Consider the following 19,875-nt stretch of genomic DNA (forward strand, 5'->3'; position numbering starts at 1 on the left):
CGAGGTCTTCTTCTTGGTCTGCGCTTTGTCAGGAACCTTCCTCTCAACCTGCCTGCCAAGGACGACCCTACTTGGAACATAGCTTCAAACAATTTAGCTCTCTGGATCTTATGCCCCTGTCCCACTTAGGAAAACTGAACGGAAACCTCTGGAGACTCTACGCCCCACCCAAGGTTTCCGTGCGGTTGCAGGTGGTTGCCGGAGGTTGCAGGTAGTGGAAGCAGGTAGGGAGACTGACAAAAACCTCCGGGAAACGTACGGAAACCTTGGGTGGGGCGCAAAGTCTCCAGAGGTTTCCGTTCAGGTTTCCTAAGTGGGACAGGGGCATTAGGAACACGCATGGTTCTCCAGCGTGAAAGGATGGAGATCTTCAAAGAAAGAATTGCAAATTATTAAAGCCGATAGTCCATACGTGATCAAACAGCACGGTACCTTCATACATTTAGTATTCTATCCCTTTAAGAGGAGGATGACCATTGACTTTGCCTTTTTACTTTTCCCTTGGGCTTTGATGATAAGTGGTCTATGAACCCAATAGGTCAGTTTCATTCAATTGAGACATTTAAAAAATCTGCAGATTCTGCAACTCAGGAGTAAATGTTTTTCATATAGCTCTTCGACGTGAAATATTAGCTCTTCTTTTTCTTACTTGCTGCCTGACCTGCTGAGGCATAGAGTCATAGAGTCATATACCATGGAAACAGGCCCTTCGGCCCAACTTGCTCATAGCGACCAAAATGCCCCATCTACATGAGTCCCACTTACCTGCATTTGGCCCATATCCCTCTAAACCTGTCCTATCACTGTACCTGTCTAATTGTTTCTTAAACATTGCAATAGTCCTGCCTCAACTACTTCCTCTGGCAGCTCATCCCATACACCCACCTACCCCATTGTGTGACCACGTTATCCTTCAAATTCATATTAAATCGTTCCCCGTGCACCTTAAACCTATGTCCTCTGGTTATCCTTTCCCCAACTCTGGGCAAGAGACATCAGTGCATCCACCTTGCATGATTTTATACATCTCTATAAGATCACCCCTCATTCTCCTGCTCTACAAGGAATAGAGTCCCATCCTGCTCAACCTTTCCCTAAAGCTCTGACCCTCGAGTCCTGGCAACATCCTCGTAAAAGTCTTGCGAGCATTTTCTGTTTTTACTCAGAGTCCAATCAAATCTAGATCTTAATTAGATTTTCATTTGCATGCACTAAATGAAATCGCATTGTTCACTCACATTAAAAGGCCTGTCCCACTTTCACGACCTAATTCACGACCTCTGCCGAATTTGCCCTTCACTCATACTCGCATGGTCGTCACGAGGTCGTAGGAGGTCGTAGGTTGTTCGTAGCAGGCCGTGATGCTGGTCGTAGGTACTTGTGGCATCAAGTAGGTCGGACGTTTTTTCTAGCCTGATGAAAAATGTCCACGAGTAAAAAAGACAGACCCTTAACGGCGGAAGCACTTTACAGATGCACGGCAGGTCAAGGCCACCTGGTGGTGGTGCATCATTGCACAAGGTTGTTGAGAAAGAGTTTACAATCTGCAAGGAGGAAACTTTTTGTCCAGTGGGCTGCTGAATAGTGGGAACACCCATAAACAAAGCGATAACTGCAGAACATGCAGAGTGTCAGGAGAAATGGTCAACTACACACAAAAACAAATCCTGACCTTCAACAAACCTCAAATCATCCTTGGATTGGGGAGGGGGTGGGAGGTGGTCAATGTCCAATTCAGTTTCCATCCAGTTCTAGAGCTTATATTTATTCCCTTATTTCTATTTTCTGTCCCAAACTCTCCCCAACCAGGTGGCGGCTTATCAGCACATCTGATGTGTTTTTGCAATACTCGGACCATGTGCTATTGGTGCTACTGTGCCTGACCTTATTCCTACTGGTGGGTCCACCCCAGCGCCTAGCAAAATATTTACTTTGTATGATTGTTCTTTTAATGAAAGCACGGTCATCTCAAGAGATGTTCATGCAGGGTTTAATTCCGCATTTTTCTCTTAACGTTCGTGCGTAATATAGCAGCTTCAATATACACATAACCAAATTGCACCCACTTTTCTCTGCACCCTCTTTCATATCCAGTTGTGCAGGGAGGAACTGCAGATGCTGGTTTAAACCGAAGACAGACACAAAAAGCTTGAGGAACTCAGCAGGTCAGGCAGCATTCGACCCGATACGACACCTATTCCTTTTCTTCAGAGATGCTGCCTGACCCGCTGAGTTCCTCCAACTTTTTGCATCTGTCTTTGGTATCCAATTGAATGCCCTCCTCTTTTATAATTTTTATTTCATTCCTTGACCCATTCTGATAACCAAGGTTTTGGAGCCGAGAATGAACTGGGCAGGGCACTGCCAGGATGTGGCAACAGGGAACTTAAATCATAATACAGTTATGTACTGCAGAGTCGATATGAAATTAAACAGGCAAATCTAGTGAGAAGTAGACGCGGGGAACTGCAGATGCTGGAGTCTTGTGTAGAACATAAACTGCTGGAGTAACTGAGCAGTTCAGGCAGCATCTCTGGCTGCAGGGTGAATGTGCAAACTCCACACAGACAGCACCCAAGGTCAGGATCGAACTTCAGGCCTCCGGCATCGTAAGGGAGCGGTTCTACCCGCTGTGCCACTGTGTCGCCCAGTACAGAATCTGTCAATTAGTATGCACTTTAGTAAGATTTGATTATTTTAATATGTTTTAAATCAGCTTAGGATCTCCTATTTACTGTGTTTCAGAGAAAGAGGAACCTTTGGGTCTGGGGCACTTGGTTCCAGTTTTGATGAACAATGAAAACAGAAAGTGTTGCAAATTCTTAAGAGGTTTAAGTGTTAAGGAGGAAAAATGGTTTTACAAATAATCCACAATTAAGGACCTTTGAGGACTTCTCTTTGTGTTGTATATGATACCGGATCCTGATTTTTCTCTATTTCAGCAGATTCTCATGCACTTGATGGTATGGGACTGATTTATGTGTTTCACCCAAGATGTATAATTAGCCAATGTCTATAATTATAGAGACGTCACTGAATATCCATTTATTCAGTATTTCCAAACCTTTGGTTTTTGGATGATATCAAGCATTAATTCAGAAGGGCTGTTACAGTTTGAGTTAAAAATAAATCTCATGAATGTGTAATTGCCTTTCCCAGGTCAATGTACAAACAATTAGTGACTTTCTCACCCCACCCCCATACTCTTGTCAACACAAGTGAGCAAGCAAAAGTTATCGGCCAATGTCAACATAGCTACAGCGCTGCCCAGACACTTGGGACGGAGTCCAGGCAAACTTAAGTGCATTAACACTTCAACTGAGGCAAGGCATGGGGAATAACAACACTGCAGTCCTGGTCCAACAATAGTGACAGGGGTAAAATCACCTTGAGGCACAAACAGGGGCAACAGTCCAGCAATCCCACCCAGAAAGATCCAGTCCCTTGGTGAAAAGTTTCTTCCCCACACTAAACTTTTCAAACTCCAAATGAGGTTTGAACAATGTGTAGGATGCTGATTTAAACCGACAATAGACACAAAAAGCTGGAGAAACTCAGTGGGACAGGCAGCATTTCTGGAGTGAAGGAATGGGTGACGTTTCGGGTCGAGACCCTTCTTCAGACTAATCAGGGGAAAGGAAAACGAGAGATGTAGAAAGATAAAGAACAATGAAAGATGTAAAAAAGTAACGATGGTAAAGGAAACAGGCCATTGTTAGCTGTTTGTTGGATGTAAACGAGAAGCTGATGCAACTTGAGTGGGGGAGGGATGGAGAGAGAGTCACTTGAAGTTAGAGAAATCAATATTCATACCACTGGGCTGTAAGCTGCCCAAACGAAATATGAGTTGCTGTTCCTCCAATTTGTGTTTAGCCTTACTCTGACAATGGAGGAGACCTAGGACAGAAAGGTCAGTGTGGGAATGGGAAGGAGAATTAAAGTGTTTAGCGACAGGAGAACTACATAGACTTAGGGGCATTGGTTTTATCTATTTGCATTATTATTGTTTGTTTGTTTGCATTTATCTGCATATATGTGTGTATATATATGTGTGTGTTTGTGTACGTTTTGTGTATGTATATATGGGTATATCCATATATACATACACACATATATATATATATATATAGTTTACAGAGTACTTTGGCTACATATTCTGTTGTGCTGCTGCAAGTAAAGGGGCTGTCCCACTTGGGCAACCTAATTGGCGAGTTTAGAAGAGTTTGAAAAAATTACATGTTGAAGACAACTATGTTGAAGACCAGCTTCGACTAGCTACGACTAACTTCGGGAAAATTGGACACCGAATAGTGGAAAGTGAAGACGACCTCCTTCGACCTCCCTTCGACTATGATGAAGACTATCTACGACTACCTTCGACTACCCTCGATTACCTACGACTAACATGCCGACCTACTACGACTAAACCTACGAGTAAAAAAGGATCGATTTTTTCCATGGCAACCTTTTTTTACTTGCAGGCATTTTTTTACATATTGAAAAAAGCGTCGCGACCTAGCTGAGGCCTCGAGTACGCGGAGACCACTCTCGAGCATGAAGGAGAGTTACGAAGACCTCCTACGACCTCGTGTCGACCATGCTGCGAGTATGAGTCGAGGGCAAACTCACCAGAACTCGCAGATTAGGTCGCCCAAGTGGGACAGGCCCTTAAGAATTTAATTGTTCTATCTGGGACATATGACAATAAAACACTCTTGGGAATTTGTTGATAGTAGTAATTTGCAAATGGGATGAAGGTAGCAGGGGGATCAAGACTGGAGAGGCAACAAGCTTCCTTAGGCTGGGAGGAAACAATTCCAAAATGAGGAACCCATTGGTGTAGAGGCAACCTATAATGAGTTGCAGGACTCTGACACACTGAATAATTGTTGTGTTTAATAAAGAAGAAAGTTTTTTGCATGTTTTAAAATAGATTTTTATATCAAAACAGTGCACGTACACAGGTAATGCTGCTTTTTATACACAGAATAAAGATCTCTCATCATGTTATATCTTTCTCCATTCATCCCATGGAAAACAATTTACATTTAATAACTTACAGCTCACTTCATATTTAACAGGTCTTAAAAATAAAAGCTCAATAAATACTTGCTTTATGAACAAAACCTCCTAGAATCTGGAGGGTAACAGTGTGCCTCAGGCAAATGCGAATAGACCAGAAATTATCATTGAGCCTAAAGCACTGATACAATATTCATGTGTAGTCTATTCTAGCCAGCTGTTAATCTGTTGGAAATAAATCTAACAAGGCCTGCAAATTTGCACTTTTGTTCTTTTGTAAATCAAGGTTAATGTTTCTCACTATTTTTTTTTCTTGGTGTTCATCGTTCGAAATACATCCAAAAAAGAGTCGACGGCCATTTAACTTTCCTCCAGCCAGCAGCTAATTTATATGAATCTGTAAGGAAAAGGGATAATCTCTTGGAGCTGAGGGAAGGATATTAATAATGATGCCGTCCACCAGAATGGTTGATAGGAGGGTACTGTAGACTGGTCTATATTTGGATCAAACAGCTCTGCGATCTGCTATTGGCAATGTTGGCAGGTGAACACATTCTCACTGTGGACTAGTGTTTAAGAGGGAAGTCTGAAGAAGGGTTTCGGCCCGAAACGTTGCCTATTTCCTTCGCTCCATAGATGCTGCTGCACCCGCTGAGTTTCTCCAGCTTTTCTGTGTAACCCTCACTGTGGACTATTTTGGTGTGAAAACAGTGGCACCTCACAAATGCATTAAACTTTTGTCAGCTGGTAACACTACTAGATACTGCAATCCTTTCAAGGGATAGGAAAGATTTAGAGGGATAAGGGCCAAACAGAAGCAGGTAGGACTAGTGTAGATGTGGCATGTTTGTCAGTATGGGCACATTGGGCCAAAGAGCTTGTTTCCATGACTCTATTGTGTGTAATCAAACCTATTTCTACCTGTGAAAAATGTTTACCCAAAAGGTCTTGTCAATGTAAGGGTAGTTTGCACATTAACTTTGTCTGCAGAAGATATATATATATATATGAAGAGGGAAGGTTTCTATGTTTAATCAAAGTCCAATAGAGACTCCACAATTTAGTGTGTTTGCAGTTTGTTGATGGCTGAACTTACAGAGGGAAAAAAACCTTCCACTATAGTCCATGTAACCGTGAAACCATTTATTTTGAAGGATTTTTTCTGAAGCCACTCAGATTCATTGTACAAACATAACAGGTCAAAAGATTTTGCTTTAAAATGACCCAAAATAGATTTTTGATTGGATTTGTAAAATGAAATATTTTGATATGAAAGCGTGAAAGCATGTACCATCAGATACAAGAACAGCTTCTTCCCTGCTGTTATTAGACCCTTGAACAATTCTCATACATGTAAGGTTGAATTCCTGGTCTTCCAATCTACCTTGATGCAGCCCTTGCAATTTTTTTAAACAGCACTTTCCCTGTTGCTATAATATTGTATTCTTCACATGATTTATTTTTCTCTCTTCCACTACCATTGGCATACTTATGCATGATATGATCTGCCTTGATAGCACGCAAGCAAATTTTTCCATCATGTCTAGGTACATGTGACAATAATACACAAATAATAATAACCAATAACATTATTGATATTATCTTAATTCATCCTACCATCCAATAAATGATGTGGGATGTCAGATTTTTGACACAGACATAGTCAAGGTTACATGGGGTTGGTATTCACTCAAGTGATTCAGACCATGTCACGCATATTGTGCAGAATGCACTACAAGCTGTTCCCTTATCACCCATGGCAAATAGCTTTGGCCTGCTTGTACAAAAGTGGTGCGACTCAGTATAGTGTAGAAGAGAAGAGCTAACGTCAGTCGCACTTCTCCAAGAATTTGACAACTTTGCGGTTCAGTATAAATAACGTGACAGCGCCCAGTGTTTCTCAGCTTCCAACGCCTCCTTATCTGGTGCTTCAGTTCCCAGGTTGGCAGGGATCGGGAAGAGCATGTGATAGCACAGAGTTGCTTTTAAACTGACGGAAAGGATTGTGCACAAACAACTTTGACAAGAAGCTAAAAGAGGCAACCCAAGCAGAAGAAAATTCCCGTCCTCCTAAATAATCGCTGTTAGGATCCATGAAAATTAAAGTATTATCCAGTGGGTCTGAAGGCTCTGCAATTCTGCAGTATCTTGCAGCAGATGAAATACCTGGAAGTGCTATTACTGTAGTTGTGCAAGAACGTTTGCAAGAAGGCTATTCTCAGGAATGGAACAGGGATACTTGATTTTTAAACACAAGGATTTTGGAATAGTGGAATTGTAGTAATATAAAGAGGAGTCCACCTCACTAGTCTGTGAAGAAGCAAAGCCATTCATCACACTCCTCGCTATTGTGGAATTGCCAATGTTACTTTTTATAACAGTGGGTAGTCGGAAGAGTGAATCTGGATTTCAGAATCCTGCCATGATCTTTAATTTCCCTAACAACTTTGATAGCTGTTTGATAATAACTTCACCAGATGGATTATAAACATGAATGAGTTCTTGTTTGTAGATTTTATGGAAATAAAAAAGGAATCTTGGTGAACGGTGCAACATTCTTGTCAAAATTTGTTAAATTGTTATAACAATGACTGGGTGGCAATTTAAATTGATTCCAATATATTTTAACATTAAATTGACAAATTAACGACAATTAGAATTAAATGAAAATTGTTATAAATGTGTAATGTTCTGGGTTGAATTTCTGCATTGGACGGTCAATGACTAAAGGGGTGAGACGATAAAACAGACATGCTTTCTACAGTATCGCAGGCCAGCTGATGGTCAAAAGAGCAACAAACAAGCTGATGCCATGTACCATGTTGCTATCAGAACTAATATCACATACTGCTTTGAACACGTGATCCTGCTGTGTTGAAAATGGATCAAAATCAATAGATTTCGGATAAGAAGCATCGATCAATAAGTGATGATAGCATCATCTGGCTTGGTGCTCTCACTGAGTCCATTTTTGGAGGAGAAGATGATGATGTGAATCTACATCATCAATAGCTTGGGTCAGTCCATCTATTGTTTGTATGTTGCCTGTTACTCTGCTTGGATGGTACCCAGAAGAAATGGAAGTACATGTGTCAATATTAATTTTTCTTAATTGAGCAGAAATACATTCAGTCAAAACCATAACAATAATCTTCCATTATGATGTTACTTTTAAAGGACCAAGCAGGTGAGCGCCTCTCCCTGTGAAAAGTTTACTGATACCGAGGGTCTGTAACGAGGTTATTAGGTACAGTGCTATTACAGTGCTGTACATGTTATAGTGCTGTTGGAGGTCTCTCCCTTGAAACAGAATAAGGCTGAACAAGTCTCATTATCATTCGAAACTAATCCAATATGATGATATTACCATTTAAAAAATAGCTTTGTTTGTATAATGCAAAGCAGTTTATGCATGGATTTACATTTAAAGACATTTTATCTTTACAAATATATACAAAATCAACACATAATAAAGTCACAGAAACCCTTTCTGAGAGTCATCTTCATTTACAGTCAAGGGGAAGGGGTATCATGTCCCCATAACGAGAGTCCCGCAGAAGAGGTATTTTGATTTGTATTGAAAATAATCTCATGGGTTTGAAGCATAGGAAATGATAGCAGTTATACAGCAAAATATTCCATGTGAAGGCTTTGTTGTCAGGCAGAGTTGTCTTCTGCAATCACTGAAATCCTTGTACCTGTTTCTCGTCTATCTTCTGCTTCTCAGCAACACCACATAGATAGCTGGTTTCAACATCACGTTGTTAACGTCCAGGCACAACCCAGCTTCTGTGCCACTCTATATCCAGCCCAAATTGCGTCAACATTGCCTCCACTCGAGTGTAGGAAAGATTGAAGCTACTTTCTTCAATTCCCATGACCTGCTGTTTTTCCCCACTTACAATCCCAGACTGTTTGTGATCTTAAGGTGTTGTTGGACAACTGAGCTGATCTAATATCTTCCTAGTCACTGAACGTCAATGGCTCCCAACCTTTGGGAAAGTAAACCCCACCTACACAGACTTGAACTCAGACGGTTCTCCCCATAAAAATGCTAATGGTGTCGATATAGTTTTACTACAACTCCATGTAGTCTTGTTTAGTTTGGAGACACAACATGGAAACAGGCCTATCGGCCCACTGAGTCCACGTCGACCTTTGATCACCCCTTCACAACAGTTCTATGTTATTTAACCCACTTTCACATTCACGTTTTACATACTAGGGGCAATTTGCAGAGACAAACCTGCACGTCTTTGAGATGTGGGAGGAAACCAGAGCACCCGAAGGAAACCCACGTGGTCTCCGGGAGAACGTGCGAACTCCGCATAGGCAGCGCCCGAGGTCAGGATTGAACCAGGGTCTCTGATGCGTTGAGGCAACAGCTCTACCAGCCTCTCCACCGTGCCACCCAGTTTATCTGCTGTTAAATTATCTTCTTCTTTCAGACCATATGTTTCCAATCCTCTCCTATTCTCCCAATTTCTGCTGGCATGCATTAAAAAAATTCCCTTCCTGCATCCAACTTCATACCAAATCCCTTCAATCATCACCTCCCGCTCACTCACGTACATTGAGTCGTGCTCCAGCATCTCCTTAATCTTAAAGTTCACTTCTGTATGATGAAGTCTCTCCATGTCCACATTCTCCAATTTCTCAATAACTCTCCCCAATGCTGCAAATGCCCAGGAATTATAAATTCCCTGACTTTATATGCAAAATAAAACACCTCCCTCATGCCTTCTCTTTCCTCCTTTGAGACATTCCTTAAAACATAGAAACATAGAAAATAGCTGCAGGAGGAGGCCATTCGGCCCTTCGAGCCAGCACCGCCATTCATTGCGATCATGGGTGATTGTCCCCAATCAACAACCCATGCCTGCCTTCTCCCCATATCCCTTGATTCCACTATAACCTAGAGCTCTATCTAACTCTCTTAAATCCAGCCAGTGATTTGGCCTCCACTGCCCTCTGTGGCCGGGAATTCCACAAATTCACAACTCTTTTTTTCTCACCTCAGTTTTAAATGGCCTCCCCTTTATTCTAAGACTGTGCCCCTGGTTCTGGACTCGCCCAACATTGGGAACATTTTTCCAGCATCTAGCTTGTCCAGTCCTTTTATAATTTTATATGTTTCTACAAGATCCCCCCTCATCCTTCTAAACTCCAGTGAAACCTTCCTGACCACGCTTTTGGTCACTATCTGAATACGTTCTTTTTTTTATCCTGATAGTTATTGTTGCCGTTATTACCATGGAATATTTTACTACGTGGAAAATAAAACAGGAAAAATATAGAAATCTTGGAATTACTCAGCAGGTGATGAGGGAAACAATTAAACGCTCCAGATTTAAATCCTTTTATCAGAACTGGGTCATCATCCTGAATCATTAATCTGATTCCTGTTTCTCTCATGTTTAGATATTCCCTCGGTCATGTTTATCCCACCAGCCACACTCTCTGCAACTTCAAATTGCCGTTTTCACCTCTCTTGCTCAGTTCTGACAAAGTGTCTCAGACTTGAAACATTAACTCTGTTCCATCCCACAGATATCACCCAGTCTGCTGAGTGCTTCCTGAATTTTCTGTTTTGGATTTCCAGCATGTGCAGGTATTTAGAAACACATTTTCATGCTCCTTAGTTGTTAATTGCCCCACTATTTCCAGAATATTTTGTTTATACTGCAGGTTTCCAACTTCTTTCTGTTTTGGGCCAGGTAGCATCTCTGGAGAACGTGAATAGGTAACGTTTCGGGTCGGGACCCTTCTTCAGACCTCACCTGAATCGTCACCTATCCATGTTCTCCAGGGATGCTGCCTAACACATTGAGTTACTCCAGCATTTCGCGCCTTTCCTTGGTAAACCAGAACCTGCAGTTCCTTGTTTCTACATCTTTTTGTTTAGCATTCGTGCTAAATAAATGCAATTATTCTTTGGTTCTTTACTACAGGTAGGAGTTTTCCTCTACTGTTTGATGTTGGGAATAATATTATTGAATAATATTTGGCTTATAATATCCTAAAATTTGCAAATTCACATCTGAAAGATAGATTAAAGCAATTCAACTACATGCCATGCAGCCCCATTGCTAAACTGTTGCGATCAATGGTTATTTATCCTCCCAGTTCAAGTTCTTGCAAAATGAACGCGGACTCTAGCCATTTATGGGAACCGAAAGGTAACTTTCTTTATCCTAACCCTGCAAATTTAACTAACGGTGTACAAATGGTAGTCTGATTGTCAGGAGATCGAAGAGTGAAACAATTTGTTTACTTCAAAACAAAAGCTTAAAATTTAAATAACCAGAACATTTCAGAATTCATTTAGCCTTTGTAAAATACAAAATGTTTAAAGGGGTTGGAGAAAAAGTCTGTACTTGGAATAAAGCAAAAACTCCAATGTGGAGCACGGGCAAAGAGTTAAGTTGCCTTCTCCAATCCCCCAACCTCTGTGTTACTGACTGATGCTCCGACACTCTTCCTGTTTCTATGTAAGGTTATCGGGAGCATGTTCTCAGTGAAGCTAGCTTCTGTGACTTTATAAACACAGTCATTTTTTTTTTCCCAGCAACAGCACTCTTTATAAATCTAGAAATCCAGCTGTACATCCTTAAATAAACTTCTTAAATAGGCAGCACGAGATGTACACATTTACAATCTTATTCATTAAATACTTTGAAATTGACATATATTAGAGTTATTTTTCTGGTTGCCCTTCTGGACTATCTGCAGCCACATTCTGCCACCACCATATCTTCATATTTGAACTTGTACGTGACCACACCTGCATCATCTAGATAGAGGATTGAGATGGGGTCCAATTTTGAGGGAACACAAGAGGCTTTAGCTGCCATTTTAGGGTTGCGAATATTCACCAGAGTCTGCACAATGGCATGCTTAGTTGGTGTGACATGCTCAGTCAATGGATAGTAGCAAGAGCCTTTGCATTCGTAAGCCTCGTATCCGGTTGGGGCTATGATCCAGGAATCCCACCCGATGTCTTTAAACTCCACGTAGAGGGGACTCCTCTTGCAGTAATTCCCCCTGGCATTCCTTCTGATCCTTGAGGAGGTATCGTAGAGCATGTTTGACCGTCTTTGCAACATGGCCTCCTCGTTCAATTCGGCGCCAAGATTCCCGTTTTCCAAGCTCTGAAACACCACGTCTTGCTCGTGGTCAATCATCTGCTCCAGTTCTTCGATGGCCTCCTTCTTAATGCTGTTTCTATCATCAGAGAACACTATTAGTAATGGCACGTGCTTGGTCTCGGGTTTCATGTCGATATCAAGATCTCCATCTTCATTCTCTTCCTCTTCCATGTTTTCAATGTGCACTTCAAGTCTGTGAGTGGTCTGCTCAGACTTTGACCATCTCAAGATAGCTTCCGTCACATCAAAGGTCTCCCAGCCACTGTCTCTGCCATAAATCTGTCTTTTTGCCAATTGTAATTTTCCTTGATGCTCTTCGTCGGTGTCCCCCTCAACTTCCCCTTCACTCACTTCGTAGATGGTGACTTTCCTGTCCACACCTTCATATATTCTCCTGTCTCTATCGACCAAGGTGTACAGCCGTAGTTCGGCCATGGTGATTTCTTCATGGCGGGGCACAGACACGTTGAACAGGAGAGAATGGATTCTCACATCGTTGGTTTGGTTGGAGACTGAAGTGTCTGGAAAACATAAATGGTTTGCCAAAACATGAAACGAGAATTGCAAAATTGAGATTACATCTTACTTAAAATATTTATAAGAAACTTTCAGGCCACAGAATAATCTCTACTGGGCACATGGTTGGAGAGGTTTGGGTGACAACTGAAGGAGACTAGGTTCAAGCTTCAGATAGGAGTTGAAAGTTAAGACAAGCAATGTTAGGTGAATTTATTGAAGCTGGAGTAACTCAGTAAGACAGACCGATCTCTGGAGAGAAGGAATGGGTGACATTTTGGGTCGACACCCTTCTTCAGATCTATTGAAGGGATCAGCAACCTCTCTGTAGAATATCATTTGATACAAATAAGTGATGGTTTGTGGGTTGCCACTATACTATGAAGTTTTGTAGACGAGGTTGGTTTTCCTTTCAATAAAGGAGTCCAAGGGGAATTTGTTGCTGGCTACACTGATATACTGCTATGCTGCTCCAGCAACCCGGTGGGGTTCCCTGATGGGCTCTGATTTCTTCTCACCTTCTAGACATGTATTGGTCGATAAGTGAATTGGCCGCTGTAAATCACCTCCACTGTAGGAAAGTCAGGGTGGTGTTAATTGCTGTGTGAGTGAGAATAAGTTACAGGAGTGGCAAAGCCCTAGAGAGCCAGATAGACATGATGGACTAATTGCCTCTAATACAGTATATAATATAATAAAATGAAGCAAAAATACTAAAATTAACTGTGGCGTATAAAGCTATCATAGCCAGCATTTTTTTATCTAACTTCGCACTTCCTTCTTATACGTTGTCCCAGACAAGATAAGCAGAAAGGATCAAGAGCTGGAAAGTGATATTAACCTGGTCTAAAATTGGCTGGCGTGTAAATAGTGGGCAAAGGGTCAGCTTCAGAACCGAAGATTCAAATGTTAGCGTAATTCCATGTGGAAATCAAGAGTATTTCATTGAAGAATCCTTTTGTAAGGTCACAGTACAAATAGACTAATATTTTGAGAAAAAAAAACATTTAAAGTGTAATCTGTAGTCATTACAGCAACTGTAATGGCTGCATATATTACGCACTCATTGTATCACGAGAATCTTAGATTGTTATAGGATGATTCCCCGGGGATGCAGGGAAGGAAGGAATATGGGTTGTGTGCAGACGGATAAGAGTTGATCTTGGCAGCATGTTCAGCACAGACATTGTGAGCCGAAGGGCCTGTTCCTGTCCAGTACTGTTCAATGGCTGTCATTCTATTGAATCGTGTTTGACACCCATGAAGACTCACAGGGTGTTTTAGCTGCATTAAAGGGGCTACACAAAAAGATGGTTGTTCTTAAGCATTCTCATTACAAACAATGATTTGGGCAGACAGGGCGGAAACGGAAGTATTTCAATGTTTTGATTAGGAAACTATTGGCTCCTCTTGCTGGGTTACATCCTTAGTCTAAGACTGTTGTTGTTGGCTGTTAACTTGAATATGAACACCTTTTGTGAAGTGTCATGGAAAGCATTAGATCCAGGATGGGGCAAGACTATAATCATTCAGTTCCCTATACTACTAGCTACATGGTTGGATTCAGAATCGCAAGGAAAACTGACATTTTCATTCCATTAAAAAGGACACAGTGCTGGAGTAACATAAGTCGTAAACTAAAATCAAACGCAGCAGGTCAGGCAGCATCTCTGGAGAACATGGGCACGTGATGTTACCCCTTTTTCAATATGAACGAGCAATATTGTTATTTACGTCACATTGTGACAACAATTTGTATCATTTTGTATGTGCAATTCCCAGCATCTGCAATTCCCTGTTCCTACATTTTCATTCGATATTCAGCTTCTGTGTGCGTGCTGAATAAATGGGACGTGGATTAGTCGTGGAGGTTACAACCGCTTCCTATTTCCTTATTTCATTTCCCCTTTTCTGACTCGTATATTTTCCCCACAAGGCCAACATTGACTCGACAGAATATTAGCGGTAGTGTTACTCAGCGCGACACACACCGAAAAGCATGCGTCAGGACTTTGGCAAACTCCGAGTTAAACCAACGATGGGAGTTACATCGTCCCCTTGATCTTTCAGTTTTTTCATACTTGTTGAATGAGACCACTGTAAGGTCGCCTTGTTTCACTTTACTGAAAGACTGCTTCTAGTTGATAAATCTAAGCCTGAAGATTGGACGTGTGAATTATAACTTCTTCCCACCCTGGCTGAACCGGGAGGAAAATCCCTGCTGGAAACATCAATATTTGCGTTAGCAAGGTAAGACAATTGCAGGCTAACTAAAGAGCAACATACGAAACATTTCTCCAGTGATGCTCCCTGACCCGCTGAATTACTCCAGCATTTTGTGTCGAGCCTGAAGAAGGGTTCCGACACGAAATGTCACCTATTCCCTTTCTCCAGAGATGCTGCCTGGCCCGCTGAGTTACCCCAGCATTGTGTGTCTATCTTCCGACTACTTTCAATTCCTACGTGCTTTAACTACAAGCCGATGCGTGTATAAACAACACTGCCTCTATACAAACAACTTTTCATTGCAGTTTGCGAACAGTTTAATTGATAATAGACTTTAAATGTCAGAAGCGAGAGAGGCGAAAGGAGTTCAATTATTGGACCATCGCGGCAATGTCCAGGCAGTGTTTTTCATTTCATAGCAAGAGGCAAATGTCATCCTCGATAGCGGCTCATTTATCACTACACAACCTACACTTTCCCCACCCACCCACCCATCTTCTTTGGAAAGTTGTAGCAAGACTGAATTTGGTGATCGCTTGCTACGTTTGTCGTTTGCAGAATGAAATCAGAACTTTTCAAAACCAAATGTTTTCTCGATGTGACATATTGTGATGCACTTTTTAAAATAACAACATGCTCGATTTTCTTTGGCGGTGCTGAGTTAGTGAGGACGCAAAAAAAAAGTCCACACACACATTCACCGCAAAGTCATCCTTCAAAATTTCTTCCACAAGTTATAAGGGACGTTTTCATATTAGTTTAGTGGGGAGGAGCTGGGAGTTAGCAGATTGGTTCGAATTGTCGTTGCGCCTAATTAATTTTATTAATGATTTCAATTTTTTACTGTTAGCATATGACTTGCAAAACAAAAAAAGCGTTTGATTCTGGAGAGGTCCTATCTATAATATGTCCATCACCATCGATCCGATCTCAATAACTTTCTTTCGGGAAAGATAAAAGATTGTCGGGGAACAGAGAAGCCACAGGGACTATGCAGCTCTGGCATTGAAAACGCTGTCCACATGTTGCCTACCTTCGTTCTTGAAGCTCCTGACTATATTGGAGGAAGGCATGGAGGTCCTATCATTTGCGAACCTGTTGTAGAGGTCAATCATGTACTCGGGTGCTTCCACTTTCGCTGCATCGATGGGTGGACTTCCCGATAGATTCAGGCTCTTCAGAAACTCTCCTTTCATGCTCGCCAGCAGCGTGTTGAAATCAACGGAGTCCTCCTCTTGAATATCGTCTTGCAACACGTACCTGCTCTCCTCTTCGGTCGCGCCTGCACGGTTGTCGATGGGACTGCCGGCTGCCAAAGGTAGCAAAAGGCACAGGCAAGCAAAAACCTGCAGTGACAGGGAACACATTATTATTGCTGTATGTGTGTGTGTGTTTTCCCGTCTGCTGTTGCTGACCCTAGACAATCTGGACTGTGTTTGACAGCTTCTCAAAGCGTTGCTGTTTTATCCTCTGCAGAGGACCAGGCTGGTGTCATTCAAATGCAATGCTGACAATTTTTTGGAAAACCTTCCTTTACGTCTGTGGTCTCTCACTGTCCAAAGAAGCCAGCTCCCAGCAATTGGCCAGTGTGATCTCACATGGCACCCACCCCCCCCCCCCCCCCCCCCCCCCCCTTATCTATCTATCTGGTATATGCAGTGCAACTAGATTTTCTTATCTCTAATCCTCTTCCTTAATGAGCATTCTGTAAACACTCTCTCGTTTGGTTCCTGGCTAATGGAGAGGATGGTTTCTATGCTTTGAAGGAGGCACTGCCCTCTTCGTGCCTAACAATTAAATCCAAGACACTGTATTAATTTTCTGCACAATTAATGCCTTCCCAAAGGATAGCATCAGAAACCTCTTGACCTCGGTGGCGTCAGTTCTGCTCGTGGTATTTTAATATAAAAAAGTTAATAAGAAATTATCTTTAAAAAACTATTAAAAAAGAAATAGTGAAACGATTACTTCAAGTTCCTAATTTAAGACCACCATTGTGAAAGAATTATTTCAAGATAGACACAAACTGCTGGAGTAACTCAGCGGGACCGGCAGTATCTCTGGATAGAAGGAATCGGTGACGTTTCGGGTTGAGACTGAAGAAGGGTCTCAACACGAAAACATCACCCATTCCTTCTCTTCAGAGATGCTGCCTGTCCCGCTGAGTTACTCCAGCATTTTGTGCCTATCTTTGGTTTAAACCAGCATCTGCAGTTCCTCCCGACATCAATTATGTCAAGTTGTTAATGTAAGACCACCAATAATTGGCAAGAATTGTGATAAGGAAACGCAGCCTGTTTGGAAGTTGTGCCCCCTTCAAAAATTCCAATCAGCAACTCAAAACCAGAGCTGGACCCTAATGAGCATTTCTGTGCTTGCATTTCCTGAAATGTTCATTGTTCAGGTTTGGAAGATACCATGGGAAAGTTTGGCATGGGGCACTGAAGAGGTGTCACTGAGGAAGCGATCTCAAGGAAACAATCAATTAGCAAGAGGTTAAAGGAAATACCTCATCACTACAAAACATTCGCTGCTCACCACGTACATGTCACGTTTCTAATGAGGGCAGCATTTTATTAGACTGCTGAAGCTAAAGAGCTAACCAACAAGTGGTATTGTGTGGGAAGGAACTACAGATGCTGGTTTAAACTGCAGATAGACACACAAATCTGGATTAACTCAATGGGCCAAGCAGCATCTCTGGAGAAAAGGAATAAGTGTCGTTTTGGGTCAGAACCCTTCTTTAGAGGGTTTCAACCCAAAGCATCGCCTATTCCATTTCTCAGAGATACTGCTTGACCCACTGAATTACTCCATCTTTTTGTGTCTATCCTCAACAAATGGTATTGTTTACCACAATGTGTGGATTTTAGAATTTCCTTGTAAATATATTAAGTTCTCGATTAATAATAAATAACATTAAAAGTAAGTTTTATTCACATTATAAACCATAGATGTGCTATATTTTATCATTTTGAGGTAGATATTTAATGTAGCTAATTCCGATTTATATTTATAATTGATCAGTTCTTCTATATTTTTAAATCATAAAGACACTGGAACAAACATTCCTCCAAATGAATTGGGACTGACCCAACATTGAAAGGCCTATGATTCTTAAAACAAATATTTATTCAGACAAGGAACTATCGCTAAGAGTTGTATAGGCATGTTTGAACATGTAGAGACAAGGCAGAGCAGTTACCAAAATTTGGGCAAAACATTGAACATTGAAAGGGGAATAATGGAATCTGGGATATATTATATAACTGAGGAGTTCAAATAATTTAGACATAGACGACTGTGTCTTGGAATGCAAGTTAAACGTTGGTATGTGTCGGAACTGCGGATGCTGGTTTACACCGAAGATAGACACAAAATGCTGGAGTAACTCGGCAGCATCTCTGGATAGAAGGAATGGATGACATTTGCGGTCCAGACCCTTCTTCAGACAGCTAGTATCTTGTTGAAAATCGATCCCACTTTATTATTTGATATCTTGAAATGTCGCAGACTGGAATCTCATTCATGGCCGCAGAACCTTTATAGATTAAGTGAATAATATCTGGGAATAGGTTGCAGGCTGCAGTTTAATTTAGAGTGTTAGACCATTAATAAACGGAGTGAGTTCAGCATTAAATGTATTAAGTGGTTTAGATACTTCATATACAGTATAATGGGTAGTGAGGAGCACATTGAAAGTTGTAAATGCACTGTTTTGTCTCACAATATATAACTATAGTTTGCAGATCAAAGTAATAATTGAATTAAAAACATATTTATCTTTCATTTATTTCACAGATTCACAAAAGTGATGGAATTATTTTTCTTTCATGACAATTTATTCAGACATAATACATTCTGGCATATATATTTAATCCATTTGTTTGACACTGCATTAGTATAATTTTAAAAATTATGTTACGTTTTGCAGGTAATTTCTAAACTAAACTAAACGAAACAGGTGGGAATATGATGGGGCTTTTGGTCACATATACCCATGAAGCTCTGATTCAAAGGATCTATATCCAATTCTTACAACCAGTACTGTGAAACTTTTAACTTGTGATAGATAGTCACAGCAGCTGCAAACAACCATTTCACTAAATAACTATCAATGAAGGAAAAAGCAATTATCCTAAAAGGGGTTTGCAGAGCAAAGGAGAAAGATCCAGGGAAAATCCCGATGCGTGAACAGAGAATGATAAGAATAGAGAAGATACATTTTTGTAACAGAGGAAGACTGACTCAGTAAGGATTTGAGACTCCAATTAGGTGCTGGAATGAGCAGAGTTTATTCATCTCTTGATCAACAAACATGTCACTTAGGGTTTGAAATCTGATGTTATGAACTTCCTGGTTCAATACCGTACCATTGCTTTCCTTCAGATCGGCATAATTCAGTGCAGAACTTTATGAATTCTAATTCACCCCCTTGAGTCAAAATTTGAAGGCAGGATATTTAGTTTTGGAGATGCGGCAGGAAACAGCTCATTCAGCTCACTGACCATCGATCACCTAGTTCACATAATTTTATATTATCCCACTTTCCCATCCACTATACATTAAGGGCAATAACCTACTAACCTGCACGTCTATGGGACGTGAGAGGAAACCAGAGCTCCTGGAAGAAACCCTTGCAGTGACAGGATGAATGTGCAAACTCCACAAAGACAGCACCGGAGATCAGGATCGGACCAGGGTCTTTGGCGCTGTGAGGCAGCGATCTACTGAAGGGAATTCAATGTGGAGCTCTTGGTTTGTGGAAATGAATAGTTTAATCCTCATGATTTATACACCTCATTCTCTTGACAGGATCCAGTCAGTTGTCACCTGATTGTATAGTGAATGGGGCATCTTGATCAGATGCCAGTTGATACTGAAGTCCTCAGTCTGTAGAATAAGTCATTGATATAGTTGTGATAGATTTTTTGTTTGGTGGTCAGGCCTAATTCTGAAAATA

The 19,875-nt window shown here is 41.2% G+C and overlaps 1 protein-coding gene across 1 annotated transcript; it reads right to left on the reverse strand.

The window, feature by feature from the left end:
• Positions 1–5,651: 5,651 nt before the first annotated feature.
• bmp10 (bone morphogenetic protein 10) lies at positions 5,652–16,433 on the reverse strand. Its single transcript, XM_055662204.1, has 2 exons — positions 15,946–16,433; positions 5,652–12,691 (listed from the first exon to the last, which is right to left on the reverse strand). Exons 1-2 carry the CDS (start codon positions 16,277–16,279, stop codon positions 11,745–11,747), a joined length of 1,281 nt encoding a protein of 426 aa, XP_055518179.1. The 5' UTR covers positions 16,280–16,433; the 3' UTR covers positions 5,652–11,744.
• Between the last annotated feature and the right edge of the window lie 3,442 nt (positions 16,434–19,875).

This window comes from Leucoraja erinacea, chromosome 35, assembly GCF_028641065.1.
Source record: "Leucoraja erinacea ecotype New England chromosome 35, Leri_hhj_1, whole genome shotgun sequence".
Classification (NCBI taxonomy): Eukaryota; Metazoa; Chordata; class Chondrichthyes; order Rajiformes; family Rajidae; genus Leucoraja; species Leucoraja erinaceus.

What these genes read in the sequence shown, in the direction of transcription:
- bmp10 (XM_055662204.1), bottom strand. Translation starts at nt 16,279, where the DNA reads ATGTGTTCCCTGTCACTGCAGGTTTTTGCTTGCCTGTGCCTTTTGCTA. An exon ending in CAGGAGCTTCAAGAACGAAG is followed by an intron (nt 12,692 to 15,945) that starts GTAGGCAACATG and finishes TATGTTTTCCAG; the next exon opens with ACACTTCAGTCTCCAACCAA.